The following is a 12589-nucleotide window of genomic DNA, read 5'->3' on the forward strand; positions in this document are numbered from 1 at the left end:
ATACTAAATTTGCAGATGACGCCAAAGTTGAAGGTGTAGTGGACAGCGACGAAGGCCACCTCAGAGTACAATGGAATCTTGATCAGATGGGCCAATGGGCTGATGAGTGGCAGATGAAATTTAATTTAGATAAATGTGAGGTGCTGCATTTTGGAAAAGCAAATCAGAACAGGATTTACATCCTTCATGGTAAAGTTCTGGGGAGTGTTGCTGAAAAAGGAGACCTTAGAGTGCAGGTTCATAGTTCCTTAAAAGCAGAGCCACAGGTAGATAGGATAGCGAAGAAAGCATGTGGTATGATTTCCTTTATTGGTCAGAGTATTGAGTGTCAGAGCTGGGAGGTCGTGTTGCGGTTGCACGGACAATGGTTAGACTACTTTTGGAATATTGGGTGCAATTCTGGTCTCCTTCCTATCAGAAGCATGTCGTGAAACTTGAAAGGGTTCAGAAAAACTTTACAAGATGTTGCCAGGATTGGACGATTTGAGCTATAGGGAGAGGCTGAATTGGCTGGGTTTGTTTTCCTTGGAGCTTCGGAGGCTGAGGGGTGACCTCATAGAGGTTTATAAAATCATGAGGGGCATGGATAGGAAAAACTGACAGGATCTTTCCCTGGGGTGAGGGAATCCAGAACTAGAGGGCATAGGTTGAGGATGACAGGGGAAAGGTATAAAAGGGACCTAACGGGAAAGTTTTTCACACAGAGGGTGGAACATGTATGGAACGAGCTGCAAGAAAAGCAGTGGAGGCTGGGACAATTACAGCATTTAAAAGGCATTGAGATGGGGAAATGAATAGGAAGGGTTTGGAGGGATATGGGCCAAGTGCTGGAAAATGGGATGAGATTAAGTTCGGATATCTTGTCATCATGGACGAGTTGGAACGAAGTGTCTGTCTCCATGCTGTACATCTCTATGACTCTGAGATTTTTTACCAAGTGCATTGAGGTGATTGGAACCAGCACTGAGGTCAATGAACTGTTCAGGATCTGGAGCAGCAAGCAACACACCAAATAGACCTTGAGAATGAATGCTGGAGAATCCATCCGTCGTACATATATCCCTCCAGCTTTACTACTGCAAGAGGTTAGAGCTTCCAGGTCTAAAATTGTAAACTCAGGCTACTTGCTGCACACATACATTTGGGCACTTGTTGGTCAGCAGTAAAGCAAAGGGAGGTTGCGGTGTTATGGTAACACCACTGGATTAGTATTCCAGAATCCCACACTAATGTCCTGGATCAAATGCAGTAAATACTGAAGAAACTCAGCAGGTCTGGCAGCATCTGGGGAGACAGAAACAAAGTTAACATTTCAAGTCCATATGGATCACTTTGTTTCCTAATGTACTGAACTGTTCACCTCAAGGATTAAACAGTCGCATTACACAAACTAGTAAACAACCTCCAGGGAACCATGCAGCGCTCACAGAACAAATGGAAAATGAAACTAAAACTACGTAGACATACAGATCAAATTTAAAATGATTCATCACTCATACACTTTACAACCCGAGGTCTGAAATGACAATAGATTATTAACTTCATAAGTTATAGATGGTCACAGTAGGCACTAACTTTAACAGCAGTATTTGTGTGTGTGCTGGACGATCTGGTGGGATCGATGGTTACCTGGGCACCACAGACACAGTGTTGACAAAAATTGGGAGAAGATGCCAAACGCCACGACTTCGTCAGCCAGAGGTCCTGCAGATAGTGCCCCTAAGGGGTCATTCCCTCCAGCTCTTTGGGGTTTTACTTTTAGTTTTGACCAGGAATGACGATGTCATGCCCCACCCCACCCCACCCCCAAATTCATTCCCCTGTGTTTTTTTACCCCCCCTTGTCCCTGTGTGGTTTGGGTGAGTGACCTCCCTCTGAGCCCTCCCTCCCTCCACAGACTGACTGCAGGAGACGGAAAGATCGCGCAGCGTCACCCTCAGCCCGCGCGAGCTCGGGCCTTTTCAAACCGCCAACGGCCGGAGCGCGAGCAGAAACGCGAGGCTGTGATTGGCGGGGCCGCTCCGCTCTCGGGGGAGGGGCGGCCGCGTGGCGCGACAGTTTGGGTGTTTAAATCTCAACGGCCAGAGCGCGAGCAGCAAAGCGAGGCTGTGATTGGCGGACCCTCCTCCGCCCTCGCGAGAGGGGCGGCCGCGTGACGCGGGAGATCGGGGGTTTAAATCCCAACGGCCAGAAAAGCGATTCTGTGATTGGCGGACCCTCCTCCGGGGGCGGGGCTGCCGCGTGGCGCGGGAGATCGGGGGTTTAAATCCCAACGGCCAGAAAAGCGATTCTGTGATTAGCGGACCCTCCTCCGGGGGAGGGGCTGCCGCGAGGCTGTGATTGGCGGGTTCCGGAGGAGGATGTGGCGCCGCCTATCCCCCAAGAGGGTATACAGCGCGGAGGACGGAAAGGTTGGAGGACGAAATAGAAGCAGCAGCTGCAAAGAAAAATGATGAAAATGCAGATGAAGAAATGCAGAAATTGCTCTCATCGAGTGAACTCAATAACCCCCAAAGCCATAGATTGTAGTTCAGTCCAGTTTAAAATCCTGGATTCATTTGGGGGGAGAGCAAAGAAGGGAAGTATTTTCTTATTCTTCCAATCAATGATGTCAACGAATTACGATTTTTGAGAGAGACTGGAACTAATCGGTCACCAATGCTGGATGGTGATGATGCAAGTGGATTTCCACAGGAATCAGTGAAAGGAAAATATAAATTGGAGGGATATACTGGTCCCATTATGGAGAGCTGGATTGAAGAATGACTGAGCAAATGTTGAGACGTTGGAATTGGAATAGTGTACCAACAGTGAAGAGGAGGAATTGATTTTATCCTCGTCTACGACCTGTCTGGTTCAAAGATATTGGTCTCATTGAGGGTGGTGCAGTAACCAGAAAAAGTAACAGTGACTGAGATGCTGCAGGAGGAACATTCTGTGCTTTCTGACTGTGTTGTGATTAGATCTCAGTCTCTCAGATTGAGAGAGAAAGAGGAGTCAATGAAATGGGAGATGTCATGGAAATGATGTTCCAAGTTGCAATTTTTGAAAACTTATACAATAGGGTTAAAGGTAAAGCTAAAGCGGTATAGTGGTAAACCTCACAGTGCCAGGGATTCGGGTTCAATTGCAGTGAAATGAATGTACTCACCACATATCCACTCACCACTTTGCTCACAACCCCAACTGGTAGGAGGTTTTCAGTCCCAAGTTGCTCTTAAGAACCATAATACAATTTTTCATTCATGTGGAAAATAAAGTAGTTGAATCTGAAACTATGGTCCTGATTCTAAATTGAAGGGAAATACAAGGATATAAATTGCAAACGTGCAAGAACAGATTGAAGAACTTTACTGAAAGGTTTGATAGTGGAGAATTAATGATGAATATGTAAACAACTTGTGAATGAATTATAATAATCATTCATTCCTGTCTGGCACAAAAATAATAGAGAAAAGACAACTCAGCCATAGCTTCCACAAGAAATGAGGGTCAGTATAAGATCCAAAGAGGAATCATATAAAATGACCAGAAAAAGCAGCAACCTGAGGATTGGTAGCTTTTAGCAATCAGCAAAAAAGGACAAAAAAGTTGGAGCTCCAGTGACATGCCATGTTCCCACACCAACATTTCTGTCCCAAGCCTGCTGCAGTGTTCCAGTGACCCTCAGTGCCAGCTCAACAAACAACAAATCATTTTCTACTAGGGCTCAACACGGAGTTGAATAACTTTAGAGTCTGATTTTGTCCTTCCATACTTTCTACCCATCTCCACCCTCTGGTCCTGTCATGACACGGGTTGTTTTCAGCACAGCCTACCCATTCTTTCCTGCTCTCAGCTCTCCTTATCACTTATTCAGCTCCCTTCTGTATTGGCCTATTGTCAATAATCCCCTTGTTTGTCTACCCCTTTCATATCTCTCTCTTTCTCTCTCTGGTCTACATGTCCACTGACCGGCTTACCTCTCCCTTCCACTAACCCCATCTCATCTTCAGCATAAATCCCACTTTTTCACAGCATTGTTCTAATGAAGAGCTGCTGATCTGCAAAGGGTAACTGTAAAGGGCAGCTACAGAAAAATTGTGGCTACAACAGAATTCATAGGACAAGAACACTGCAATTGGTGAGTCGTATCTTGACTCTCCATAATTTTCTACAATATATAAGTCCCGAACCTGGACTGTGATGGGGGAATACTCTACACCTGCTTGGATGGATTCAGCTCCAGTGTATATTGATAGACAATGGCATTGGGGAGGGGATTTTAAGACTTTGGCCCAGCAACAGTGAAGAAATCTGAGTGAGGATGGTGTGTGGGTTGAATGGGAGCTTGCAGGTGATAGTGTTCCCATGTATCAGCTGGCTATCTCCTTTTCATGGTGGAGGTTATGAATATGGAAGACAAGGACTGATAGGGCCCTAAAGTAGGCTCTACCTATGATAGGGCCATAGGTAGTGATTTAGAACAGACTTCAGGCTTCAGGTACACAAATCTTTGAAGTTTGCATCACAGGTAGACGGGGTGATTAAAGTGTTTAGTCTCTTTGTCCTCATTGCTCAGACTGTTGAGTATAGGTGTTGGGACATTTTGTTGAGCTTGCATAGAACATGGGTGAGGCTTCTTCTGGAGTACTGTATCCAGTTCTGGTTGTTCATTTGTAGGAATGATATCATTAAACTGGGCAGGGGTCAGAAAAGATTTACCAGAATTTTGCCGAGAATGGAGGTTTGAGACTAGAAAGGCTTGGATTTTTTTTCACTGGAGCACAGGAGGTTAAAAAGTGACCTTACTGAGGTTTATAAAATCATAAGGGACATAGATAAGGTGAATGACAAGGGTCTTTTACCCAGGGTCTACCCTTATTCATCGAATTAGTCAAATAGTTACTAAACCATGTCCCAGGCTTTGAACGTACAAACAAAAGCATACCCATCTTCTCTCTGTGATTGTCTGGGTTTCCTCTGGATACTCTGGTTTCCTTCCACAGTCTGAAGATGTGCAGTCGAGGTGGATTGGACATGCTGAATTGTCCATAGTATCCAGGGATGTGCAGGTTAGGTGGGTTAGCCATCGGAAATGCGGGTTATGGAATGAAGTGGACCTGGGTAGGATGCCCTTTGGAGGGTCGGTGCAGAATTGATGGGTCAAATATCTTGTACTTGCACATTAGGGATTCTGTGACCCATGTTCTGGATAGCAGATCATCAAATTCACAAGAACACAAAATGTCTCTTTGGGACTTTGCAAGAGTGCTGTAGAGGACAGATGGTATAATTGTTCTCTCCCACTCAGGAAGAGGTTTTGCAGGCAGTCTCCCAGAGGCTGTTCCAACAGATAAGGGTATAAATGGTCTGGTTCTTCCCCAAAGGTCCGGGCAGCATTCAGGAGACAGGGCTACGGTCCACTTCCCAAATTCCCACAATGACCGCAAATTTCTTGTCCATCAGTGGCCGGGTGGTAACCACAGCCCCGATCTGGGAGGTTGTTATCAGATTCTCACACGGACGATCTGTCTTGTGAAAACAATTTTAAAAAGCTGAAGATCACACCGGGTCAGACGTGCATCCATGGAGAGAGTGAGCAACCCAATGTTTCGAGTCGCGATGACTCTTCATCATAGAATCAGAGGTTCCCTACACTGTGGAAACAGGCCATTCGGCCCAACGGTTTCATACTGACCCTGTGAAGAGCATCCCAGACAGACCTCCATTTTCCCTCCCCTATCCCTGTAACCCTGCATTTCCCATTACTAACCCACCTGGAGGCGAATGGTCCAGAGTCAGTAAGGAAATTAAGGGATAGGGCAGTGGCAGAAAAAAACCATCAAAGGCTACCAGTTCAGTGGTTGCATAGCAGAGGGAAATCGATGGGATGAATGGCCTCAGCTCCACCTCAAGACTCCCAGGACGAGGTGGAGGTGGCCGCATATCGGTGCTCCGATTGGTTGGTCGACCATTGGTCCTCCAAGTGAGATCTGAGCTGCCTATTGGTGTGAACACATGTTGATCAGATGACAGTCCCGCCCCCTTGATGGGAAGGTCACGTGGTTTGGCTCTGTCACCGAGGTGGCTCCGGTTTGGTTCCACCGGGAGGGAAAGCTTCCGGATGATCCGGTTGGTCTTTTCTTTCTTTCATTTTTAATTGTATCACCCGCCCGCTCTATTCTCTCCGATGTTGACACCCCTCCCCCTCGGAAGGGTTATTTCAGCTCTTCTGGGGTGGGGGGGGTGACCTGGGGCCATCTTGCGCATGCGCGTCTCTCCCCCCATGGAATAAATAGAGCCCTTTCTGCCGCGCGGGGCTTTGTGGGATGGCCCAGCCGCCCTTGTGGGGGCCCATCTCCCGCCAGTGGCTGACCAACCACCCGACCGGCAAGGGAAGTTTCTCAGCTGAGCTCCCCGGGATGCTGCAGACCAGCCAGCACCAGGAACAGCAGCAAGGCCGTTCAGCTTCCTTGAGCCTGCCCTACTATTGTGGGTCATGGGTCACCTTATTCAAGGGAAGGATGTAAACGCCGTTGGAAGCCTACTCGAGACAGTTTACGCCTGGAATTGGCGGGTGTTTCTGTGATTGAATAGATTAAGGCTGTAGTTGAGATGGGTCAGAGTCAAACTGATTGAGGACTCTTGTTAGGGTTAAACATCACACAACAAGAGGTTTATTTGGAGGCACTAGCTTTTGAAGCGCTGCTTCCTCATCAAGTGGTTGTGAAGCAGGATAAGACACAGAATTTATTGCAAAAGATCACAGTGTTATGCAGATGAAATGATAGATTGAACAAACTGAGATTAAGTCTTCCATCTTTTAGAATGGGTTTACTAGTTTCGGTTCTTCAATATGTAAATCCCAGAACTTCTTTTAAGTCAAATTTTCAAGACAGCTTCAGGTTTTATAACAAAAGGTGCCAACACAGCTCAGACAATGCATTAAAGGTGTGGGATTTAAGTCTGTCTGTATCCCAATCTTGAGTCAGACTAGTTCTATTTCTAAAGTGGAATATAGTGGCAATTATTCCGGTATGGTGGCTTAGTGGTCAGCACTGCTGCCTCACAGCACCAAAGTCCCAAGTTCAATTTCAACCTTCGGTGACTGTCTGTGTGGAGTTTGCACATTCTTCCCGTGTCTGTGCGGGTTTCTCCAGGTGCTCCTGTTTCCTCCCACAGTCCAAAGATGTGCAGGTCAGGTGAATTGACCATGCTAAATTGTCCATAGTGTTAGGTGCATCAGTCAGAGGGAAATGTGTATGGGTGGGTTACTCTTCAGAGGGTCGATGTGGACTTGTTGGGCTGAAGGGCCTGTTTCCACACTGGAGAGAATCTGATTTTAAAAAATACCTGACGGACTATAACCTGGTGTTGTTGATTTTTAACTTTATCCACCCCAGCCCAACACCAGCTGCTCCAAATCTTGTCAGGGTAGATGTGAAAAGAAAAAAAACCTGCAGATCCTGTAGGTCAGAAACAATGACAGAAGTCGCTGGAAAGCTCAGCAGGTCTGGCAGCATCTATGAAGAGAAATCAAAGCTAACATTTCAGGTCCTTTCTGAGGAAGGATCTCTGGATGCAAAACGTCAACTCTGATTTCTCTTCACAGATGCTGTCAGACCTACTGAGCTTTTCCTGCTACTTCTGTAAAGGATGTTCTCCCTTGAAGGACATTCTAGAACGGGGGACCACTGTTTCAAAATAAAGAGTTGACAATCTAAAACAAATAGGAAGAGGAAATGGTAATGGAAGAAGACTTTGAACCATTGTAAGGCAGAATTACATCGATTCTTGACAAACAAGTCAGTAAGTGGATGGATATTGATGGATGGATGAGATCGTGGATTAGTATTATTGAACGGCAGAACAGGCTTGAAGAGTTCAATGTCTGGTCCGAACTCATATGTACTTTTCGATTGCTTTCAAAGCCCTTCTTCTTTGTGTTATCAGTAAATTTGGCTTTCTACTCCACAGTCAGTGATTTGAGTCCATGTCCTCAGAGCATTAGCCTGGGGTTTCAGATGATGTGTCAAGTGTCATTACCAATGCGCCATCCCCTCCCCTTGACCTGGTGCAGCAGTCACATGATCTGCTTCCGAAATCGTGAATGTCTTCATTTACAATCACTGCCAATTTCACAACTGTCTGCTTCCATCTCCACTCCTCTGTCTGTGCTTAACCTTCCCCTCCCCCCCCCCCCCCCCGACTCTCCGCTTCCTGCCAACGTGCTCAGAGAAAGCCATTTTATTCTTCTTTGGAGAGAAAATTGGCTGCAAAGTAATTGTGCTCCACCTTTCTGTTTCTCCATTCATTTTACAGGGGTTTTACATACGAGGCCTCTCTTTAAGATCTGATCCAGGAGCTAGTTCCATTGGGGGGTCTCAATATTGTCGGTGTTTGCACATGGAAGGAGAAAGCAGCGACCGACTGGTGGACAAACCACACACTTGTACCGGGTGTGGTCTCACCATCATCCTTTCGCCTGACCTGGAGAGACACGTGCACTGTCACAGCGAGGAGGATCCAGGGGAAGGTGGGCACGGCGAGACAGGATTCAGCTCACTCTCCGTGTTGGAAGATGGTCAGCGTCCTGCCACTGAGGAGAGTGGGTTTACCTACTGTGCATGTGGGAAGGGTTTGTCCTATCCCTCCAACCTACAGGCACACAAGTGGGTTCACTGTGACAAGACACCGTGGAGATGTTCTGACCGTGCCAAGGGCACCAAGAGCCCGCAGGAGACAAAGCGAGGCCAATGCCGACACACTGGGCAGAGGCCTTTCTCCTGCTCGGTGTGTGGGAAGGGATTCACTCAGCTATCTGACCTGCAGAGGCACTGGAAGAGCCACTCTGTTCAGCCGCTCCTCGAGTGCTCCTCTTGTGGGAAAGAGTTCACTCGATCATCTTCCCTCCTGAGGCACCAGCGGTTTCACATCGATGCACAAGGGTTTCAGAGTTCTGATAAACGCAACCCGAAGCAGAGGAGACATCAGCTGCAGGGAGTTGGCGAGAGGCCATTCGCCTGCCCCGCGTGTGGCAGAAAGTTTGCCTGCACCTCCCACCTGCTGACCCACCAGCGGGTCCACACGGGGGAGAGGCCGTTCCCCTGCCGAGACTGCGGGAAGGAGTTTGCCCAGGCTTCCAACCGGGAAACACACCAGCGGGTCCACACTGGGGAGAAGCCGTTTACCTGCTCAGTGTGCGGGAAAGGATTCGCTTGGTCGTCCGCCCTCCTGACCCACCAGCGGGTCCACACCGGGGAGAGGCCGTTCACCTGCTCAGTGTGTGGGAAAGGGTTCATTCAATCCTCCGCCCTCCTGACCCACCAGCGCATCCACACTGGCGAGAGGCCGTTCACCTGCTCTGTGTGCGGGAAGGGATTCGTTCTGTCCTCCAAACTACTGACCCACCAGCAGGTCCACACCGACGAGAGACCGTTCCCCTGTTCGACCTGCGGGAAGTGTTTTAAAAGCACCAAAAGCCTGGTGATACACCAGCGCTATCACGCTGCAGTGCGACCATTCACCTGCTCGGAGTGCGGGAAGGGATTTACAGACTCGTCCTACCTCCTGAGGCACCAGCGAGTCCACACAGACGAGAGGCCGTTCACTTGCTCCGTGTGTGGGAAGGGCTTCATTCGGTCCTCCCACCTCCTGAGGCACCAGCGAGTTCACCCTGCTTCCTAGCATGGTGACCCTGATGGTAGGAGGCCTGAAGTAAAAAGTACTTGGTGAATTCCTGTGTTGGGTTCCTCTGGGTTGCAGCCTGTTCAGTTGATGGTCCCCTTCATTGAATCTCTCATGGTGTCACATGAACGCTACAGCACAGGCCATTTGGCTCAATTGGTCTGAGAACACAGTTCTTCACCACTTGAGCCTCGTTCCATTCTCTCTTCATCAAGCACCCATCACCCTATCCTGCTGTTCCTTTCTCCATCTCACTTGTTTTTCCAGCTATTCCCCCTTCAGTTTGTTAACATAGTACAGTATAGACCCTTCTGCCCTCAATGTTGTGCCAGCCTTCTATCCTACTCTAAGATTAGACTGACCTACATACCCTCCTTTGTACTAAGGGATGAAGGGCTCCTGCCTGAAACGTTGATGTTCCTGCTCCTCGGATGCTGCCTGACTTGCTGTGCTTTTCCAGCACCCCTCTAATCTTCACCATCTGCGGTCCTCACTTTTGCCGAGCCAACAGTCACTTAACTGTCCCTAATGTAATTGACTTGACTACCACTGCTGGCACCCGCCACTCTGAGTAAAGAGCCTACCTCTAACATCTTCCCTAAACCTTCCTCTAATCACCTTCAAATTATGCCCTCTTGTGATAGACATTCCCCTGGGAAAAAGCCTCTGGCTATCCACTTTATCTATGCCTCTAATCGTCTTATACACCTCTATCACATCACCTCTCATCCTTTGCTACAATGAGGAAAATCCCTAGCTCCCTCAACCTTTCATTAGAAGACATGCCCTCCAGTCCAGGCAGCATCCTGGTACATCTCCTCCATACCATCTCAAAAGCTTGTGCATCCTTCCTGTAATGAGGGGACCATATCTGAACACAATATACCAAGCGTGCTCTAACCAGGGCTCTATAGAGCTGCAGCATAACCTCACGGCTCTTGAACTCAATTTCCCCTGCTAATGAAAGGCAACACACCATACGCCTTCTACACAACCCTACCAACTTGGGTGGCAACATTGAGGGATCTATGGACATGGACCCCAAGATCCCTCTGTTCCTCCACACTGACAAGAATCCTGCTTTTAACCCTGTGTTCTGCATTCAAATTCAACCTTTCAAAGTGAATGACTTCTCTTTTCCAGGTTAAACTCCATCTGCCACACTCAGCCCAGTTCTATATCCTGTCAGTGTCTCAACCTACAACAGCCCTCCACCCTATCAACAACACCACCAAGCTTCATGTCATCGGCAAACCTACTAACCCACCCTTCCACTTCCTTATCCTAGCCCTTTATAAAAATCATAGAGAAGAGGTCCCAGAACAGGTCCCTGCAGACCACCACTGGTCACCAAGCTCCAGGCTGAATACTTTCCATCTGCTACCACCCTCTGTCTTCTAACGGCCAGCCAATTCTGTATCCAGACAGCCAAATTTCCCAGTATCCCACGCTCCTTCCTTTCTGAATGAGCCTATCAAATGTGTTGCTAAGATCCATGTGCATCACATCCACAGCTCTGCCTTCATCAATGTGTTTTGTCACATTCTCAAAAGGATTCAGTCAGACTTGTGAGGCATGACCTGGGCCCTCACAAAGCTATACTGACTGTCTCTAATCGAACTGTGGTTTTCCAAGGAATCATAAATCCTGGCCAATCGTTTACCCAGCACTAACAGAAGACTGACTGGTCTGTAATTCCCTGGATTATACTTCACAGTTCACCATCCCACCCAGCTTTATGTTACTCCCCACACTTCTGCCTACACCAGTACGGGGGGCCCCAAACTGAACCATGAGTGGTGCTGTTTGGGGACACTGCCTTTCCTGTCCAGTTAGACCACTCAGGTGTACAGAGCTGTATGTGAGCCCACACAGGAAGTCTCAAATGTTGAGGCAGTGGTACCGGTATCAATCAGGAAGGGGATTTCTTTATCCTCAACAGTCAAGCAGACGACCGGTTCATCCTTGGGGTCTTTAGACAGGACAGGGTAGAGCTGAAACTAGGATAATCAGGCTGGGAAGGGGGCAGCAGAGCAAACTCATCCCCTGTCTGGGGTTCTGTATCGCAGGTGTAACAGTGGGCAGTCTCACCGCCAATGACCATCCACACCACAGTGAAAACAGGTCTGCATTGGCCGTGTCATTGTCCGTGAAGTGGTGGGGGTGGGGGGGGTAGCCACCACAGGGTCAAGGGCAGCCGTGTTAGTTGTGGAAAGTGGGTGGAGGGGTGTCAGGGGAACGATGAAACATTGCACTGAGGCCATTCGGGTGAGCAGCATGTGTATGGTCATATCCATCGACCCACTCCTGGGACAAGGGTGGGGGTCCATTGGGTGGTTCCTGAGGGAGTCAGGGCCTGTAACAGGGACATTAGAATCTTTGTGAGGGGGTGGGCGGGGGGGGGGAGGGTGCTGTATAATTTCATGCTTGTCTGTTGCCTGTTTCGGGCCTTTCAGACTATGTCAGTAATAAGTGAGCGCTCTTCTCATTTGTTGGCGGGTGTTATCCGGCCAATCCATATTATTGGTTTGAACAGCAGTAGCTACCCGCTCTGGGATACATTGTAATAGTAGTGCATTAAAGCTGGGGCGAGGGATTTCCTACATGACAAGTGGTGTCCCCTACATGGGTGGAGTATGTGGAGCAAAGCCGATCTGAACTGGCCTCCTCCTGCTTTGGGCTGCACTCCAATACCCTAATTATATATACCTGGTGTTGTTGCAGACTTCTCTGGAGAGCCCCCCCACCCCCAATCACCAGGATCTGGTCCCTGAGCTGGGGAACGCCTCTGGAAAAGGCCTCCCAATCATTGTAACCCCCAACTGGGGTTTCCATCTCGAACCCTCACTTGGGGCCAGAGCCAAGCAGCACAGACCGAAGAGGTCCTGAGGTGTGGCTCGATACATTTGAATTGTCCCTG

The 12589-nt window shown here is 48.4% G+C and overlaps 1 protein-coding gene across 1 annotated transcript; it reads left to right on the forward strand.

Annotated features, from left to right (window-relative positions):
• The first annotated feature begins 6025 nt into the window (after nucleotides 1–6025).
• Nucleotides 6026–12049, forward strand: LOC140460156 (uncharacterized). Its single transcript, XM_072554552.1, has 2 exons — nucleotides 6026–6114; nucleotides 8305–12049. Exon 2 carries the CDS (start codon nucleotides 8389–8391, stop codon nucleotides 9667–9669), a length of 1281 nt encoding a protein of 426 aa, XP_072410653.1. The 5' UTR covers nucleotides 6026–6114; nucleotides 8305–8388; the 3' UTR covers nucleotides 9670–12049.
• The last annotated feature ends 540 nt before the right edge of the window (nucleotides 12050–12589 follow it).

Source organism: Chiloscyllium punctatum, chromosome 36 (assembly GCF_047496795.1).
Source record: "Chiloscyllium punctatum isolate Juve2018m chromosome 36, sChiPun1.3, whole genome shotgun sequence".
NCBI lineage: Eukaryota > Metazoa > Chordata > Chondrichthyes > Orectolobiformes > Hemiscylliidae > Chiloscyllium > Chiloscyllium punctatum.

What these genes read in the sequence shown, in the direction of transcription:
- LOC140460156 (XM_072554552.1), top strand. Translation starts at nt 8,389, where the DNA reads ATGGAAGGAGAAAGCAGCGACCGACTGGTGGACAAACCACACACTTGT.